This window comes from Bemisia tabaci, chromosome 8 (genome assembly GCF_918797505.1).
Source record: "Bemisia tabaci chromosome 8, PGI_BMITA_v3".
Lineage (NCBI taxonomy): Eukaryota > Metazoa > Arthropoda > Insecta > Hemiptera > Aleyrodidae > Bemisia > Bemisia tabaci.
The window spans coordinates 41571782-41592952 of NC_092800.1; the positions used below are offsets into that span (position 1 = coordinate 41571782).

A 21171-nucleotide genomic window follows, 5' to 3' on the forward strand; every position below is an offset into this window, starting at 1 on the left:
AATTTAGGACTGAGTCAGGGAAATATAAGGTTCGTTAAATAGTAAATATTCCTAGTACCGTGTGACACTATTGTTAACGAAAAGTTTTTGCAACTTGTCAAAGAGGTTGTTGAATGATCTTCGAATAACTTTTGATGAGCTAGAGGTAATGGTTCTATCTGCAGCTCGTGGACTTCTGTACGATATTGTCCAGAATCATCTAAATTTTCAAAAAGTGTCCGCTTGTTCGATACCCAATTTGCTCATTCATGCATACAAGGAGAAGCGCATGAAAGCTTTAGCAGACATTTTGGAGATGAATCAAGAATTAGATGAAGAATTTATGACTTAAATCACGGCACCTTAATCACGGGATGACCTTAATTACGGCAACTATTTATTGTCCATGAGATGCAGATGGTTCCATTTCCCTAGCTCATCAAAAGGTATTCGAAGATCAATTTCATAAATAATCAGCCCATGAGTGGGTCCAGAATGAGGGAGAAGGAAAAGTTGAAATAATTTTACTGGAAGGAGGGATAAATGAGGTACTCACCGAATTTATTCGTACAGAACATTCAAAAATCCCGTGAAAAAACAGCTCACAAATAAAAGCAAATTGCCATAGAAACTTCTTCACGAAATCACACACACAACGAAGAACGAGGCGCTACAGACGAGTCCGTCCAGGACAAGTTAAAAAATTCCCATGAGCCGAGTGTCGTAGGTTAAGGGCCCGTTCGCCAAAACTAATCGGAACTGTATGAATGAATTGCTCCTTTTAAAAATCAAAACAATATCGAATTGCGATATATTACACAGTTAAGATAGGGCTATGTCCTGTCGTAAGCGGCGACATACAGTCGATATCATTTCAATAATCGCCCCAATGGCCACGATAGTTGTTTAGACGTTTACGGTTTCCCTGGTAACCTTTGTTTGCTATCAGCTGATATCAAGTAATATGACTAGGAAGCTCCAACCCAGTAGTTAAAGCTTCCTTAACCGCGAAAACTTTAAAATTCAAATTTTCAAATTTTGAACGTAAAGTACATTTTTTCCATCACGAGATAAAAGCACAAACAAGTTTTGAATTGTTGACTGTATCACCATGATTCCAAAAATACAATACACAACATAGCATTGACTAACAATAAAACAGTATGCAATAAAATAAAGTCATGACAAGGAACATAGCCGAAAATGGCGCCGATTCCCATCAACCAACGCGCGGTCTCTACAATGTAACATGCTGCATTGATACTCCCCAGCTGGGACCGTCCGGAATAGCAGCTCTAGTGCAAGCACCAGAGCCGCTAAAATATGAGTGTTACATGTTTTTAAAAAAAATCTTTTATTATTATTACTCAAAACATTATAATTATTGTTCGGTTCGTTGTGATTATTTATTACAATGGTGTGCTGTCATTTTTAGTCGCTCTACATCATCTCTGTTGCTAATGTGAACCTCATTTAGTTTCGATTGTAGCTGAGGGAGGCGTAAGGCACTTTAACATTGAATTCTAACATTCGAAGGGCTATGTAGTTTCATTAAAAAAGCGATTCTCTGTAACGCCTTTTGTGAAATTTTTTCCCACTGCATAAGGGATTGTACTTTAAGGAAAAAGTAGCGGTGACTATTGCTAAATATCAGTATTTTCTCGGTTCGAAATTATTGTAAGGCTAGGTAATGTTACAGGAACACAGGACCCAAAGGCATATGCACACAACAATTTTTGTTTTTCTTGACATTTACCGGTGCGTCTAACTCAAAAGAAAATACATCCAGTGGCGTGGCGTGCCTAGCGATGTATCGATTGATCTGCCACTTAAACCTATGTAAAAGGATCGATGAACAGGGTGTTCGCAACGAAAATCTTAATAACCGATTCTTTACCACAGCTTCAAATGGGAAAATATCGATAATCGATCATTCACGCCTCACCAGTGAATACATCGTTCATGAAATGAGCCCTATCATGCATGTATTCTTGTGGATCTCAGGGCTTATTAGAGAATTGATATAAAATTCCTTTTGATTTAAATAACCCAATGGGTTATAGTTTGTTTCACTGGTCACAGCATTGTGTTTTGATGCTTCGTTCTTGCAGATTAGCTAAAAGTATTACGATTTGTCAAACAGCAACTTTCTACGTTCAATATCAACCGAGATATCGTATTTTAAAAATTCGGGGCTTGGACGTCATCCACCGCGGTAGTGACATCCTTGGTTTCCCCCGTCCTGCTTTCATCAGTCAAAGAGACACAAATGGACTGCATTTTGCAATTTGGACTTATAAATTCCGGCCCGGTTTAAAAACAACGTATGTGCCATTAGTATTTCCCTATGCACATAAGTGTTTTTTCGGATGAGGCAGATTTTATAGGTCCAAATTGCAAAATGCAGTCCAAATTTGCAAAGCAAGGTGGAAGAAACCAAGGACGTCACTATCGGGGTGGATGGCGCCAGAAACTCGACGTTTCAATAGGCGATATCTCGGTTCGTGTTAAACGTAGAAAGTTGCTGTTCGGGCCGATATTACTATTTTCAGCTAATCTAGAAAAATCAAGCGCGAAAACACGATTCTTTGACCAGCGCAACTGACTCATTTTGAGAGTACTCTGTTAGAAATAGCCAGAAGCGTCCAATCCTATTTACTGCCCAGCTAAAGGAGGTAAATTGGCTCGCATTTAGCGAAAAGGAATCAGCGCGATTACAGTGTCGTAAAAATGTTGCTGCTTCGTATTTATCTAAGAAATCTCCCAGAAAACCACATAGTGTTGGCTTCTCGCCAAAAGATTATTAATATTGAAGGAGATTTATTGTGTAAATTTTAATACTGAACATGTGTTGAGTGGTTTTAAAACAAAAAGAAAAGTTGCACGGTTTTAATCGCGCTGGTTCCTTTTTGCCAAATGCGATCCATTTCACGAAAGGGCCTAAATCTCATGTATGAAGTCAGAGTAAGTTTTGTCAAAATTGTTTGGCTCTTCTCCCTGCAAATTTTTAGACTCCGTCTTTTGAATAAATCACGCAATTTTCTGGGTCGTTCAAGAAGTAGCTTCGTAACAGATCTTTTGTCTCTAATGCGAGAAGAATAATATAAATATACCCATTATTTGCCAGAACTCTGGTGAAAACCCATTGCTTTCCTGTCGTTCCTGTATTTTCACATCTTTCTGTACGAACGTGTGTTAATTATGTACCTCTAATAAAGTTGTGGATAAAAAAGTTCGTTACAATTTATGACATGTCTCCGGCAGCGGCGTGGCGTGAATTGCGATGTATCGATCGTTATGCCATTTAAACCTATGGAAAAGGATCGATAAACAGGGTGTTCACAGCGAACACCAATAATCGATTCTTTACCATAGGTTTAAATGGCATAACAATCGATTTATCGCAATTCACGCCACGCCACTGGTCTCCGGCAATACAGCAATTTAGATTTTACACTCATTCATCCTAGTCGAGAAGGAGCGGGAGCCTCTATGGTCCCGTATCCTGATAGCCCAATAAGCGGCGAGGAGCGAACGATCGATTTTCGATTTTTCCCCATTTGAAGCTATGGTAAAGAATCGATTAATCGTTAAAGTTTTCGTTGCGATCATCCTCTTCATCGATATTTTTCCTTGGGTTTAAATGGCAGATCAATCGACGTATCGCTAAGCACGCCACGCCACTATACCCGATGGCGATGTCGTTAACCTATTTCGATATGATTTTCTGTATGAAACTGTCAGTCTTTTCGGGAGCCCTATTTCTGATTACAATTTCGCACTGAATTCACGGTCAGAAACCTTTACGTTGCTGTAATGTCTGAACTTTTCACATCTTCTGTATAATTATTCTCAGCCACGCACTTGTAATATTTGTACAATTTAGAAAAAGTAAGGGGGAAAATGTTTGTTGCAATGCGTCCGGCTACAAGACTTCGCTGTCACTCCTATATTTTTTACATCTTCTGTTCAAATATTTCGCAATTACATACTTCTAATAAAATTTTGGGGAAAATTGTTTGTTGTTGTTATACATGACATGCGTCCACCCACGCTTACAGCGACTTAATTGTTTACTGGTTCTCAGTTAAGAGGGTCGAGTCAGTACCCGATGAAATGACAATATGGTTATCCTTTCTAAAGTCAATTTTACTCTGCTAAGTTCTGTGTGATTTTTTTAAAGTTTTTTAGAGATTACCTTTTTCGATAACTATTTTCTTGAATATTTGAAGCATGCCATTAAAATTAATATTTACTTTCACAAATTGAGAGATATGTCCATGACAGTCTTGAATGAATTGTAAATGTATATGATCTGTTATGAACCTCCGTGCTTAATATCTCAAAAAATTTTAAATCAATATTTCAAGTAATACTTTTGTGAAGGCGTGGTTTGAATCAGTTGAGTCAGGAGCCAACCCAGTTTTACAACTTTACAAGAAAACTTAAATGGCCGCCGTTATCTGGCTCAGTGCTTTGAATAAAACAACCAACTCACGTACTTCTATACTCATTCATCCGATACTGGAGAAGTAGGCCAAAAAAGATGGCAGATGAACGGGGTTGGTGTTGTTGTTTGTTTTTAATTCAGAAACAACTGCGACTCCTGATGGCAGTTTTTTTTATTTTGTGCGAAGTTGCGAAACCGAGGTGACTCATTCGCAAAACTTCGTATGTCCTTGTGGCAGTATGCTTTTTGAAGCGTGAAACTCAAAAATATGCAATTTTTAACGTTGGACCATTACTTTCACTTTTTCCGTCCCATTCTATATTTTTGGGAGCGAAATATTGCTTTGCTAACGAGAATTGGACGTATTTCTGTCAAACGGAACTATGTGCATCATGACGTGAGCCGTGTTATGCATGTATTCTTATGGGTCTGAAGGCTCATGTCTTAAGGCGCATAGTTCCATTTGACAGAAATACGTCCAATTGCCGTTGAGGAGAGTCCGCGCAAGTCGTCGTTCCTCTGACGTAAGGGCGTATCTCTACTTCCATTTGAGCCGCGAATAGCATAGAGTTTTACGGGCAGCACGGCTCACGTAGAAATTGAGATACGCCCTCACGTCAGCGGACTGATTATTGAAATTGATAGACAAAGCTATGGACAAAGAAGACATAGGAGGTATAAAGCAATCCTTTTGGTTGAAATTTGTGGTTCTCATAGACTAAGGGGGAAAATGATAGACTAACAGTCGGGTCTCTCGTGGGTTGCCGTTAGTTAGTCTATTACCTACCTCCTTTGTCCATTGCAGCCACCCGCTTCCACCAATAGGATCCCTCCAAATCCTTTTTGTCTTCTTTGTCTATGGCTTAGTCTATCAATTTCAATAATCGGCCTGCAAGGGAGCGACGAAGTGAGGATGCACAGAAATCAGGCCTGTCATGCAGCAGATGCGCTCAATCGAACTCTCCTCAACAAAATTCTTCCTAACATAGCAGAGTTTTCCCCCTGAAAATGTACGAGGTCTGTTAGTTAAGAAACCGGATTTTGGTGATAACTAGCCCATTTTGCGTCTAAATTTGGTTTCCTATGACTTTCCTGATAGGTGGTAACACACATAGAGTACATAGAGTCGTAATGTAAGTGGGTGAGCTGGCGCCACTTTTAAGCATTTTCCAGGTCAAGGATAATGGCGTGCAGTCCTCCCTTTGCGGCGATTTTAGCGGCGCGCCAGCCAGGAAGATCGCACGGGACGGGACCCGAGTAATTGCTGGAGGGTGGCGCGCCTTCAATCCGGCTGGCAGCAACATGCTTACACCCGTGGTCGAATAGTTGTATCACTGCGCCTGCCGTGAATGAGTTCAAATATCCTTTCCTACACGCGTAAGGAAGCGTATTTAGCTCCGACTGCAACGTTGCAGACCTCAACTGATGTCTTATTTTTAATCATTCTTGTTACGAGAGGCAAATACAGTTTCTCTAAACAATTTCCGCGGATTTTCTTCAGTCTCCGGAAATTTTGACGCAATATTTTCGCTCGTTTCATACCTCATTTTAAAAAAATGAATTTAATAAACCCAATCCGAGATTCTGAATCGTTACAATTCAGGGATACACTTTCACTCTAATTGTGGTAAAAACGGGACAGAGAGTCAAGGATAATGACGTGCAGTCCTCCCTTTGCGGTGATTTTAGCGGCGCGCCAGCCAGGGAGATCGCACGGGACGGGACCCGAGTAATTGCTGGAGTGTGGCGCGCCTTCAATCCGGCTGGCAGCAACATGCTTACACCCGTGGTCGAATAGTTGTATCGCTGCGCCTGCCGTTAATGAGTTCAAATATCCTTTCCTACACGCGTAAGGAAGCGTATTTAGCTCCGACTGCAACGTTGCAGACCTCAAATAATGTCTTATATTTAATCATTCTTGTTACGAAACGCAAATAGTTTTTCTAAACAATTTCCGCGGATTTTCTTCAGTCGGCGGAAAGAGCCTAGCCAAGTTTAGGCCCTTTCTTTGTATACCCGAGTTGGTCAACGGGACAAGGCTCAAATGAAAGCGTATGGTAAGGCAAACTTCCATGTAAAGTATCAACTTGAAGTGACCCCTCGTTTAGGCTGTACAGCGTTGCCAATTATCTATTTTTATGCGCTATACTCAAGGAATACTGGATCATCATGGTTCAACACGCTAGTACACCCGAGTTGGTCAACGGGCTCAAACGAAAGCTTATGGTAAGGAAAATTTCCAGGAAAAGTTTCAACTTGAAGTGAAACCTCGTTTAGGCTGTAGAGCGTTGCCAATTTTCCATTTTTATGTGCAAAAATTGAGGAATTCCGGATCACCATAGTTCAACAGACTTGTACACGCGAGTTGGAAAACGAGACAAGGCTCAAATGAAAGCTTTTGGTAAGGTAAACTTCCGGGAAAAGTTTCAACTTGAAGTGAAACCTCATTTAGACTGTACAGCGTTGCCAATTTTCCATTTTTATGTGCAAAAATTGAGGAATTCTGGATCACCATGGTTCAACAGGCTAGTACACCCGAGTTGGTCAATAGGACAAGGCTCAAACGAAAGCTGATGGTAAGGCAAACTTCCATGCAAAGTTTCAACTTGAAGTGAAACCTCGTTTAGGCTGTACAGCGTTGCCAATTTCCATTTTCAAGATGGTAATATCGAGGAATTCTGGATCATCATGGTTCAACAAACTAGTACACCCGAGTTGTGAGTTTTTGGTGAGTTTTTGGGGTGAGAATATGTGAGTTTTTGGAAAAAGTTAAGTTTCATTTCAGGTGAAAAAAAAAATAAAATAAAATAAATAAAGAAACAATAGGAATGTCACCTTAAAAGTTTCTAACTTTGTAAGTGTGCTTCAGGGAAATTCGCAGCAAATCTTAAGAAAAATCATTGCTCCTGTTTTTAAAAGATGTGCATATTTATAATCCCAAATGAGTGCGAAAGTGTCCAACGTGGCAGTCTTGGATTTATAAGCAATTTTTGCGTGTAGCCATTCATATTTGACTTCATTTACGGGAGGTGTTTCTGAGATAACTATTCGACCACAGATGATGCCCACATTGCCGCCAGCTGAATTTGAAGGCGCGTCTTATTATACTGTGACAATAAAATTGCTTAGAGTGTGGCGAAAGCGATACCACAACCCACCTGGGCATACGTTTCAATTTTTGAGATCGGTGGATGATGAACATTTAATCATGTCCGTTCATAATGGTCATGGTCAATGTCAGATTCATTTAATCAAAGTTGGGAATGCACTGAAAAAGAATGTAACTCTTAAATGTGATCGGTGAATTCAACGTGAACGTGTAAATGAAGTTTCTCTATGAGGCTTTGGCTCGTCATAATATTCGAGAAGTTTTGTGGTATTTATCTTCAACATGCTTACAACCCTACCGAGAAAGTATGACAGATACCTTAGTAGGTATCTTGATTAAGTTGTTTTTTCCCCTTTTTTTAAAATTTAATTTTAATGCTCGAGGTATAAAGTGATAGTAAAAATAACCAACATTGTGTAAGTTCCTTGCACTGGAAAAAAAATCATGGTGTATTCACTAAGAAAAGGGTAAAATTACCAAGAATTCAGGGTTCTATTTGATCCCAGTTTTTTCTTGGTAAAATTACCATTTATGGAATTGGTAATTTTACCGAGAAATCTCGGTAAAATTATTGAACTTTCTCGGTAATTTTACTGGACCTTGGTAAGAACGCCAATATTTTTCATCGACTATGGTATAACTACCGAGATAAAATGGCAAAGTTACCGGGAATTGATTACCAATAAAAGTAGTATTCTTACCTGAATAAAACAGTAAAAATTCCGGTTTTTAGGTAAGTTTACTAGTCTGTCATGGTAAAATTACCAATAATGGTAAAAAAAGCGAGATGGTAAAGGTACCAACGGACCTTGGTAAAAACGCCGAGAATTTTTTTTCAGTGTGGGCTGCCGAAACTGAGATACGCTCAGATTCGCCACGAAACGTAGATTTTACACTGCTGTCAAAAATAATACGGGCTCCGAGTGAATTTTGAAATGCTCTGCATTGAAACTGTGTCTCGGTTAACATAACTTCGGAATAGGTTGTCCTCTTTTTCTATCAATTTCAATGATGAGTCCACTACCTTTCTAAGAACCGATTGATCCGGATTAATATGACCAGTCATCATTTTAAAGAGAAGAGAATGTTGCCAATTTGCATGAATCACTGCTGGAGGTGATTGCACCGGTGAGGTTTATGGTTCTCGTAGTTTGTTTTCGTTTCGCTAATTCGATGTAGGTACTAGAACAACGTCCTCAGGGTATCCGGTATCTAGCGACCGGGAAAGTCAGCACACTGGGAAAAAAAACACATTGGATCCTAGAGTCCAGACTCTTTCGACAAGAAAAAATACTCTTGATTCAATCAGATTTAAGCTTAAATCAAGAACCAAGCCTCTTAATTTGAGCGGATTTCCTTTTGATTTAAGCCTAAATCTGATTGAATCAAGAGTCCTTTTTCTTGTCAATGTTTTCAAGAGTCTGGGCTCTAGATCCAATGTGTTTTTTTTCCAGTGCAGGCTGATTATTGAAATTGACAGGCAAAGCTATCAATTTAAGCCTCAGCTGATCCAGAAAGAAGGAATTAACACAAACTAACATGTGTTTTGGACTCCCAAAAACTAACTATTAAGGTCAGAAACTGGCAGGAAAAGGCGTCATTGTACTTAAAACTACTGCTGCCATTGGCTCTTTAGCGGAATTATGCCCTTTACGGCCTTTTCAACCGAAAGAATGTCAATTTTTGCTGAGGGTTTTGTCTTACGTCTCGTTTTTACACGGAAAGAACGGACTGTGCTGTCTTAGCAGCATCGGTCTTTTCGTCCTAATTAAATTAGACAAATTTTGAAAGAAACTCGATTTCGAAAATTTGAGAGTTGTCACGGCGCACAGTGGATCGAGTCAATTCGAGAGGTCGGACCTGAAATTTTTGACCAAAACTGCAAATTTTTAAGTTTATTTCGACACATTTCAAACTTTAAGAGGTGTCTCTTGTACAATATTTCACGAGAAAACCAATAGAACCACTTTTAGAACTTTTAAGTTTTGTGTAAACGGAATTATAAGCGTATAAAGTATCCAAATTTTGTCCGACCTCTCCTACTGACTCGATCCACCGTGCGGCAGGACGGGTTCGCACAGCAGGTATTGGCCCTGAGCTCCGTTGAGCGATCGATTTTTACGAAACTCTGTATCGGAGAGCTCTTTTTGACGCGAACTATATTTAGCACGGTAAAGGAACTTCTCGGTATAAAAAATTGAGACTTTTATCATTCGTCCAAAATAAAGCTGAATACTCGATTTCAATCCGGGAAGTCATCAGCTACTCATAACACTAATATGTGAGAATTGGCCATGATTTTGCATTCAACGTATGCGCAGCTAAACAGCACTCAAAGTCAACACATCAAGACTCCACTCTCCGCAGGTAGCGGTCGGACCAACATAAAACGCCTTCAATTGCGTGCGATACTGTGCAACACGCCAAAGTCGAAGTATTTGTATTCTTGAGTTGGAACCGAACTCGAGTGAATTGCGCCACCAACTAAGGCGTGTCAACCGGTTAACTGCTTTATCTCAATCTACGTCGCATGCTTTATGCTCCTTTTTGCTCGTGGCAATCTAAGCCCCAATTTATCCAGAAAGAAAGAATGAACATCATTAATGTTGCTAACGAATATCGTTATCCGATACATTGCAAACTTCCACCCCGCGGGTACCCGTATCCAATGGCGTGGCGTGAATGATCGAGTATCAATGTTTTCCTATCCGAAGCTATGGTGAAAAATCTACTATGAAGGTGTTCGTCGCGAACACCCTGTACATACATCCTTTTCCATAAGTGGCAGATCAATCGCCGTATCGCAAATGGTATCTCTCCGTCTTTCAATCCCTCTATGGTTTGCCTCCAATCGTAACCGGTCGTCCAAAGCATTGCTTACAAGTCTTGAAATTTATTCTGTTCAGGATTTTGAATGGAGAATGCCGAAGCTAAAAATCCAACTGGAAGAGCACTCTGCACTCAGCACACCCGAGGACTACAATCCAGTGATTCCACCGAACGATAAAAGTGCGAAGGACCCCCTGGGAGACGTCTCGAGGATTGATTGCACGTGCCCTTCAATGCAGGCCCCACCTGACGCGTGCACCAGCCCGGAGTCGAGCGTTATGCCTGGCAACCCGTCTTCCCCGTCCGGAGGAAGTCACCCTCAAGATTCCAACAATACCCGACTTGCATCAGTAGAAGAGACCCAAGACACCTCGCCCTCGTCCATCTTGGATTCGCCCTCCGCTCTTCCCCCCAAAATTGAATGCGAGGATGAAAAAGATTATGCAAGTTGGACTAACCAGCTGCACACAAGCATTGAAATTAAGAGTGAACCCACTCCCCAGACGGATGAGTCAGAACTCAGGTTGGGACGAGGAGGAGAAGAACACGATTTGGAGAATGATATTCGTGATTTTGTCCCGATGACAGCGCGAGTGAAAAGAGAGGACATGAGCTCTCCACTTCCCGACCATTCTCATGAAAGTTGGATTGACCTGTCAGAAACGAATATCGAAATCAAGAGCGAACCCCCTACCCAAACAAACGCGTCGGAATCCAAGTTCGTCGAACATATTCGAACGCACGCTAGTGAGAACCCATTCGCTTGCGGCGAGTGTTCGAGCCTTTTTTCTTCTGAAAGCGCTTTAACAACACACATGCAAACGCACGATGGCGAGATACCATTCAATTACAGTCATTGCTCCTCCTCATCCAGTATTGAAGATAATTTAAAGAAACACATGCGAACGCATACTGGTAATGAGAAGCTACTTAGTTGCAATCATTGCTCCTCCTCTTTCAGTAGTAAAGACGATTTAAAGATGCACATGCGAACGCACACTGGTGAGAAGCCATTCAGTTGCAGTCATTGCACGGCATGCTTTTCTCACAAAAAGTCTTTAACGGCACATGTTCGCAAGCATACTGGTGAGAAATCATTCAGTTGCAGTCATTGCACAGCATGCTTTTCTCACAAAAAGTCTTTCACGGAACATGTTCGCACACATACTGGTGAGAAACCATTCAGTTGCAATCATTGCTCCTCTTCTTTCAGTAGAAAACACAATTTAAAGATGCACATGCGAACGCATACTGGTGAGAAACCATTCAGTTGCAGTCATTGCACAGCATGCTTTTCTCACAAAAAGTCTTTAACGGAACATGTTCGCACGCATACCGGTGAGAAACCATTCAGTTGCAATCATTGCTCCTCCTCTTTCAGTATTAAAAATAGTTTAAAGAAGCACATGCGAACGCACACTGGTGAGAAACCATTCAGTTGCAGTCATTGCACGCATCCTCTTTCCTCACGAAAAGTCTTTAACGGAACATGTTCGCACGCATACTGGTGAGAAACCATTCAGTTGCAGTCATTGCTCCGCTTCTTTTAGTAGGAAAGGCACTTTAAAGGTGCACATGCGAACGCATACTGGTGAGAAACCATTCAGTTGCAGTCATTGCTCCGCTTCTTTTAGTAGGAAAGGCACTTTAAAGGTGCACATGCGAACGCATACTGGTGAGAAACCATTCAGTTGCAATCATTGCTCCTCCTCTTTCAGTATTAAAAACAATTTAAAGATGCACATGCGAACGCACACTCGTGCGAAACCATTCAGTTGCAGTCATTGCACGGCATGCTTTTCTCACAAAAGGTCTTTAAACGGCACATGTTCGGAAGCATACTGGTGAAAAACCATTCAGTTGCAGTCATTGCACGGCATGCTTTGCTCAAAAGCATACTTTGACGGAACATGTTCGCACGCATACTGGTTAGAAACCATTCAGTTGCAGTTATTGCTCCTCTTTTTTCAGTAAAAAGGCAATTTAAAGTCGCACATGCGAACGCACACTGGTGAGAAACCATTCAGTCGCAGTAATTGTATGACATGCTTTCTCACAAAAAGTCTTTAACGGCACATGTTCGCACGCATACTGGTGAGAAACCATTCAGTTGCAATCATTGCTCCTCCTCTTTCAGTATTAAAAACAGTTTAAAGAAGCACATGCGAACGCACACTGGTGAGAAACCATTCAGTTGCAGTCATTGCACGGCATGCTTTTCTCACAAAAAGTCTTTAACGGAACATGTTCGCACGCATACTGGTGGGAAACCATTCAGTTGCAGTCATTGCACGGCATGCTTTTGTGACAAAAGTAATTTATCAAAGCACATACGGACGCATACTGGTGAGAAACCATTCAGTTGCAGTTATTGCTCCTCCTCTTTCGTTATGAAAATTCATTTAAAGGTTCACATGCGAACGCATACTGGTGAGAAACCATTCAGTCGCAGTCATTGCTCCGCTTCTTTTAGTAGGAAAGGCACTTTAAAGGTGCATATGCGAACGCATACTGGTGAGAAACCATTCAGTTGCAGTCATTGCACAGCATGCTTTTCTCACAAAAAGTCTTTAACGGAACATGTTCGCATGCATACCGGTGAGAAACCATTCAGTTGCAATCATTGCTCCTCCTCTTTCAGTATTAAAAACAGTTTAAAGAAGCACATGCGAACGCACACTGTGAGAAACCATTCAGTTGCAGTTATTGCTCCTCCTCTTTCGTATGAAAATTCATTTAAAGATTCACATGCGAACGCATACTGGTGAGAAACCATTCAGTTGCAGTCATTGCTCCGCTTCTTTTAGTAGGAAAGGCACTTTAAAGGTGCACATGCGAACGCATACTGGTGAGAAACCATTCAGTTGCAATCATTGCTCCTCCTCTTTCAGTATTAACAATTTAAAGATGCACATGCGAACGCACACTCGTGCGAAACCATTCAGTTGCAGTCATTGCACGGCATGCTTTTCTCACAAAAGGTCTTTAACGGCACATGTTCGGAAGCATACTGGTGAAAAACCATTCAGTTGCAGTCATTGCACGGCATGCTTTGCTCAAAAGCATACTTTGACGGAACATGTTTGCACGCATACTGGTTAGAAACCATTCAGTTGCAGTTATTGCTCCTCTTCTTTCAGTAAAAAAGGCAATTTAAAGTCGCACATGCGAACGCACACTGGTGAGAAACCATTCAGTCGCAGTAATTGTATGGCATGCTTTTCTCACAAAAAGTCTTTAACGGCACATGTTCGCACGCATACTGGTGAGAAACCATTCAGTTGCAGCCATTGCTCCTCTTCTTTCAGTAGGAAAGACACTTAAAGATGGCACATTTGAACGCACACTGGCGAGAAACCATTCAGTTGCAGTCATTGTTCGGCTTACTTCTCTAAAAAAATCACTTTCAAGAGACATTTGCGAATGCATTCTGGCGAAAAACCCTAGAGTTTTAGTCACTGCTCATCTCCTTTTCGGCTACAAAGGCATTTAACGGAGCATACTGCGATCAGAGACAAGAGACCCTCCTCTGACCTCTTGGCGACAGGTGGAAGCTGTTACCTTCGGGGATTCAACAATTCTATAAGGTACATGGATAATGATAATGGAGCAACAGTCATCACCCTAATATCGGCTGTTAACTTGCCGACAAGGTGGATGATAAGCCTCTGGTGACGTCATGAGGCAAAGACGTTTCCCAAACTTCGGCCATTTTAGGCTTGTTTGCAAAACGGAAATGCCAACACGTTGTTCAACATTAACCATGTAGGTAATAGCCAACATTAGAATACGGAAGTCTCGAAAGTAAAAGTCTACACCATGACCAAGATACTAGTGGAGGGTCTCTCGTCTCTGATTGCGGTAAACCATACATTCCCAGTGCTCTGCATTTTTGTCCAGAAAAAGTCGTTTAAATGAACGCATACGACACACATCGATCGAGGACCTTTCAGTCGCAGGCATCGCTCGGCTTCGTTTTCTGAAAAAAGTTCTCCATGGGTACATATTCGATCGCACCTCTGGAGAAACCCCGTAATTGTTATTATCAAACTAGAAGTTGAGACTATACAGATGACGTTATTTTTATTTTTTCCATTCAAGCACCTTTATTTGTCATGGAGTTCATTCCACCGTTACCATTCGTCGTGTGACTCCGACTTTCTCGTCAAATATAGAGAAAACTTTTAGCGCAGTGCTCTGATTCCTGTCTTAGCTAGAGGCCCAAGACTTATTGATTATGAGAGCTTGTTTCTATTTTCGCTTTTTTCCGACGTTATTTTCTCTTCATCATAATTTGTAAGTGAATATACCTATTGCAGATATTTCCATTTGAATGCTCGAATATTTCTATATGAGCGCTGTTAAATCTCCCGTTATTTGATCAACTTTATAGTTAATCTTCGCTCTGAAACTCCGGAATATTGAAGAAAATCCGAAATTCGTATTATTTTTGTTAAAATAGTTTGGTAATGAGCATGAGATTTCCCTATCGTAATTGGTAAGGCAATGTCTTATATTTGTAATGCATTTTGCAATCAGAAATTACAACGTTTGGCTCATCCGTGTTAACACTGACGTGCATAGGGAAACCAATGGCACATAAATTGGACCGAGTTTAACAGAAAGGAACCAAGCCACACCAGCTATTGCCGAGTTTAACTGGGCAATTAAATTTTTTACGAGAGAACGGTTGTTCGGATTTCTTTGAAAATTTTAAGGACTTTGCTTCGCACTATGGAGAATTTTCACTGAAATTTGCACGGAAATCCGCACAACCGTTTTCATGTAAAAAATTAAATTGCCCAATTAAAGGCAATAGGTGATGTGGCTTGGTTCCTTTCTGTTTGACGCGGTCCATTTGTTTCTAAACTGAGCCAGAAATTTTAGTTCTTAATAGCAAAATGTAGTCCAAATGTCCTAGAAAGAATGGCGTATGAGCCTCTAGAAGTTGCCAAATCGCCTGTGATGACAAATGAATTTTCAAGAAAATTTATGAATATTTTTTCTCGAATTTTGTCCTTCGCACACAAGTGTTTCTACTGAGGAGCAAAAAATTGTAGTTTTGAAAAGCGAAATTTAGTCCATTCAAGATAGTTTCGGAATGCAGAGTGCGAAAAATGCCTCATAGATCCTGAAATATAGTTCAACATAATTGCATGACGGTGGCTCATTTAACTGGGCTATAGTTATTAATAAAGAGAAAAATATGAGTGTTACATGTTTTTAAAAAAAATCTTTTATTATTATTACTCAAAACATTATAATTATTGTTCGGTTCGTTGTGATTATTTATCACAATGATGTGCTGTCATTTTTAGTCGCTCTACATCATCTCTGTTGCTAATGTGAACCTCATTTAGTTTCGATTGTAGCTGAGGGAGGCGTAAGGCACTTTAACATTGAATTCTAACATTCGAAGGGCTATGTAGTTTCATTAAAAGAGCGATTCTCTGTAACGCCTTTTGTGAAATTTTTTCCCACTGGCATAAGGGATTGTACTTTAAGGAAAAAGTAGCGGTGACTATTGCTAAATATCAGTATTTTCTCGGTTCGAAATTATTGTAAGGCTAGGTAATGTTACAGGAACACAGGACCCAAAGGCATATGCACACAACAATTTTTGTTTTTCTTGACATTTACCGGTGCGTCTAAATCAAAAGAAAATACATCCAGTGGCGTGGCGTGCCTAGCGATGTATCGATTGATCTGCCACTTAAACCTATGTAAAAGGATCGATGAACAGGGTGTTCGCAACGAAAATCTTAATAACCGATTCTTTACCACAGCTTCAAATGGGAAAATATCGATAATCGATCATTCACGCCTCACCAGTGAATACATCGTTCATGAAATGAGCCCTATCATGCATGTATTCTTGTGGATCTCAGGGCTTATTTGAGAATTGATATAAAATTCCTTTTGATTTAAATAACCCAATGGGTTATAGTTTGTTTCACTGGTCACAGCATTGTGTTTTGATGCTTCATTCTTGCAGATTAGCTAAAAGTATTACGATTTGTCAAAACAGCAACTTTCTACGTTCAATATGAACCGAGATATCGTCTTTTGAAAATTCGGGGCTTGGACGTCATCCACCGCGGTAGTGACACCCTTGGTTTCCCCCGTCCTGCTTTCATCAGTCAAAGAGACACAAATTGATGTATTTCTACCAAACAGACCTATGTGGAGGTGAGAAATATGGGGTGTGCTCGTTAGTTCTTTGGCCGTAAGAGTGAATGAGAATAATAAAGCGCCAGTGACGTCAGCGGCAATGATCGAGCTCCCGCGAGAGGGGAGATCGTCGTCGGGGCGCTGTAACTCATGAGCCCTGTCCACAACGCTCTCTTGCCATGCCCGCGGCTCATGAGTTCCGCATTCAGTTGGCACATAGGTCTCTTTGATAGAATGTAAAATCCCGCTTTTCCAATTCTTCAAAAGGAATCACGCCCCTTTTACATTGCTTCTTATGCAGCTTCGACGAGCACACCCCATATTCCTCACCTCCACATAGGTCTGTTTGGTAGAAATACGTCCAAATCTGCAAAGCAAGGTGGAAGAAACCAAGAGCGTCACTATCGGGGTGGATGGCGCCAGAAACTCGACGTTTCAATGGGCGATATCTCGGTTCGTGTTAAACGTAGAAAGTTGCTGTTCGGGCCGATATTATTATTTTCAGCTAATCTAGAAAAATCAAGCGCGAAAACACGATTCTTTGACCAGCGCAACTGACTCATTTTGAGAGTACTCTGTTAGAAATAGCCAGAAGCGTCCAATCCTATTTACTGCCCAGCTAAAGGAGGTAAATTGGCTCGCATTTAGCGAAAAGGAATCAGCGCGATTACAGTGTCGTAAAAATGTTGCTGCTTCGTATTTATCTAAGAAATCTCCCAGAAAACCAAATAGTGTTGGCTTCTCGCCAAAAGATTATTAATATTGAAGGAGATTTATTCTGTAAATTTTAATACTGAACATGTATTGAGTGGTTTTAAAACAAAAATAAAAGTTGCACGGTTTTGAAAACACCGTAATCGCGCTGGTTCTTTTTTGCTAAATGCGATCCAATTCACGAAAGGGCCTAAATCTCATGTATGAAGTCAGGGTAAGTTTTGTCAAAATTGTTTGGCTCTTTTCCCTGCAAATTTTTAGACTCCGTCTTTTGAATAAATCACGCAATTTTCTGGGTCGTTTAAGAAGTAGCTTTGTAACAGATCTTTTGTCTCTAATGCGAGAAGAATAATATAAATGTACCCATTATTTGCCAGAACTCTGGTGAAAACCCATTGCTTTCCTGTCGTTCCTGTATTTTCACATCTTTCTGTACGAACGTGTGTTAATTATGTACCTCTAATAAAGTTGTGGATAAAAAAGTTCGTTACAATTCATGACATGTCTCCGGCAGCGGCGTGGCGGGAATTGCGATGTATCGATCGTTATGCCATTTAAACCTATGGAAAAGAATCGATTAACAGGGTGTTCAGAGCGAACACCAATAATCGATTCTTTACCATAGGTTTAAATGGCATAACAATCGATTTATCGCAATTCACGCCACGCCACTGGTCTCCGGCAATACAGCAATTTAGATTTTACACTCATTCATCCTAGTCGAGAAGGAGCGGGAGCCTCTATGGTCCCGTATCCTGATAGCCCAATAAGCGGCGAGGAGCGAACGATCGATTTTCGATTTTTCCCCATTTGAAGCTATGGTAAAGAATCGATTAATGAAGTTTTCGTTGCGATCATCCTCTTCATCGATATTTGGACCACATTTTGCAATTTGGAACTATAAATTCTAGCCCGGTTAAAAAACGACGTATGTGCCATTAGTTTTCCTATGTCCGTAAGCGTTTTTCCCGAAGAGCCAGAATTTATAGTTCCAAATTGCAAAATGCAGTCCATTTTTCCTTGGGTTTAAATGGCAGACCAATCGATGTATCGCTAAGCACGCCACGCCACCATACCCGATGGCGATATCGTTAACCTATTTCGATATAATTTTCTGTATAAAACTGTCAGTCTTTGCGGGAGCCCTATTTCTGATTACAATTTCGCACTGAATTCACGGTCAGAAGCCTTCACGTTACTGTTATGTCTGAACTTTTCACAGCTTCTGTATAAACATTTCTCAGCCACGCACTTGTAATATTTGTATAGTTTAGAAAAAGTAAGGGGGAAAATGTTTGTTGTAATGCGTCCGGCTGCAAGACTTCGCTGTCACTCCTATATTTTTTACATCTTCTGTTCAAATATTTCGCAATTACATACTTCTAATAAAATTTTGGGGAAAATTGTTTGTTGTTGTTATACATGACATGCGTCCACCCACGCTTACAGCGACTTAATTTTTTACTGGTTCTCAGTTAAGAGGGCCGAGTCAGTACCCGGTGCAAATTTTTGGAACGAATATTCATCCCCCGCAAGACGTATCCTTCAACCAATAATTGCTGAACATCACCAACCATCTTAATTATACCATTTTCTTTTAAAGTGGTGTTTGAATATTTTGTCAGTGTTATGTCGACAAAATATGGTTTCTTCTAGTAAATCCGCGCGGATTGACGCAACATCAGTTTTTCCGACTTAAACTGCGTCGATTTGCTATTGTTTAGTTAAACCCTCTATGCCATTAATTAATTTTGGATCTCAGATTCTGGATTCAGCTTAGAAGCAGACGGACGAACTCTGACGTCAATACAGTGATGCAATATGCAAAGGTACCACTCAAGTCTGCAAAATCTCTGATATCCCTCGATCCTAGGATTCCAGGCTCTCAATGTACACACCTCGGAAGTGGTGTTCATAAACCTTACTAGGTCCGGCACGAAGAAATTACGCATTTTCAACAACTAAAGCGCGCACCATAGAGAACGACAAGTGCTTGAAGTATTCCTACCGTCTAGTAGGCGCTTATGTGCGTTTCGCACCGACCGCACTGTTTGGCGCTATTCGTTGAACTCTAAGTCAGTGTTTTTCAGCATGTTAATACCATTAAGTTGTGCAAGCTTTTAATGGATTACTGTCATTTAAAATGGGGGGGGGGGGGACAAAAAAAACATGAGATCTAATTAATTTTCATTGGTTTCTTCACAAGCGGTTAACACCGAACACAGTGCCTCCGTCTCTTTCCAAATTGCCATGGTTTGTTAGTCGCTGGAAACTTGGAAACAACGGCACTGGTCATTGTTTACATTTGAGGAGGCAGACCTCTAGGTTTTGCACGTCGAAAGTAATAACGCCGTATCTCTGTTTAAAACGTTTTCAATTTTTACTGGAAAGTAACGTTTTACAAGAAAACCAACAAATCTTCATCCTTTATTTTTATACTCAATTCCGGCGTACCATCAGAAGCACATAATGAAAAAATGAAGCCGTGTGGTCATTGGATCTTCTTGTAATAGCGCTATTTGTGTGGAAGAAAATATAAAATTTAAAATCGAGTCACGGCGCTTTCGGATCTGAATCGCGCATAAAATTCCCTGAAAAATTCTAAGAGTAGCATCTACAGATTTCCTTGACAATTTGTATTTTATCGAAGGAAAGTTGGCAATTTTTAAGGACGCAAACGGCGTCTCTCCTTACGGTAACGCTGTTTCACTGTGAATGAAGGCGGAACCTTTTTCTGAAGCTTCTTACCTGAATGATATTACCCGATGCATTGTTAGACATCCGATTCCGTGACATATGTCTTCTTGCCAATCCAATAGAGCTGCTGGGCTACGTCCACTGACCACTTTGCGGTTCGACGCCTCGAAGCGCTTCGCTCTTCGGCGTGGTGCATTCCTCGTTATTCCAATGATTTTAGCTTATAGAGTACTTCTTAACTCTTTAACTCGTCAATACTGTAGCCAACGACATTGGAAATTTATTCTTTTCAGGATTCTAAAAACGGAACACATATTTTCCGGACCGAATCCCAACCTGGATTTTCCAGGTACATATTCGGACCCTGTCACGGAGACATAAAAAGCACATGCACCTATGCACTACTCTACTGTATACTGCACGGGAAGGGGGGGGGCGGGGTGTGCAACTACTTTTGAAGTTTCTTGCCCTAATTTTACAATCAAACGCTCAGGAAACTCAGATTTCTGGAGTACTCGAAGATCTCTTTTGGCGCGTAAACGCAGTATACCGCCTTTGCGATCGTTTCGACCCCGTACTCGATACAACGTATCGAGTGCCTGAGTTACTCACCGGAAAGTGACGCACACTGTAACGAAATGGGCAAAAGGTCGGACATGGAGGTGTCGCTAATTTTGGATCCGAAGTGGGCATGAAGTGTTCCTAAGGGTTCATACTATACGAATCTAGCATGTATTTTCAATTTTTTTCCTCCAATTTTTTCCCAGAGCTCCTCAAACGTGGCAGATTCCGCTGTTCCTAAAATTGTTGCACTTTGTCAAAATCTTTTCGACCCTTGTATTTTGTTGTGACGTTATTACATGTAAATTTTGATGCCTGAAACTTATAACAACACCCTAAAACATGCGTTTCCGTGTGAACATCGGCCAAATTAGGGTCAAAATCAGATTCTGCTATGAAAATGCTTTGAGAACATTAAGTTTTGACCTGAAATTCCATAAAGATCGAAGCATGTAGCGGAAAGAAGTTGCGGAGGAAGTCCATGACCGGGCAATCCTATGTTTCGTTAACCGTGCGGCGCTCAGATTCTCTGAAAAATTAACGATACATTTACGAACGATTTTAAATGAAATCACGGAAAATTTCGTCGCGATATCAAATTTAGTCCTATTTTCCTTTTTTCTTTTCACCGAAAAAAAGCCATGGTCCCTTATTCTACATC

General features: G+C 40.7%; 1 protein-coding gene across 1 annotated transcript; it reads left to right on the top strand.

Annotated features, from left to right (window-relative positions):
- The first annotated feature begins 8885 nt into the window (after window positions 1–8885).
- On the top strand, window positions 8886–20377 carry LOC109040233 (uncharacterized). Its single transcript, XM_072303064.1, is given in 4 exon segments — window positions 8886–11821; window positions 11823–12086; window positions 12425–13033; window positions 13116–20377. Coding segments are annotated over 4 exon segments (2703 nt in total). The 5' UTR covers window positions 8886–10345; the 3' UTR covers window positions 13470–20377.
- The last annotated feature ends 794 nt before the right edge of the window (window positions 20378–21171 follow it).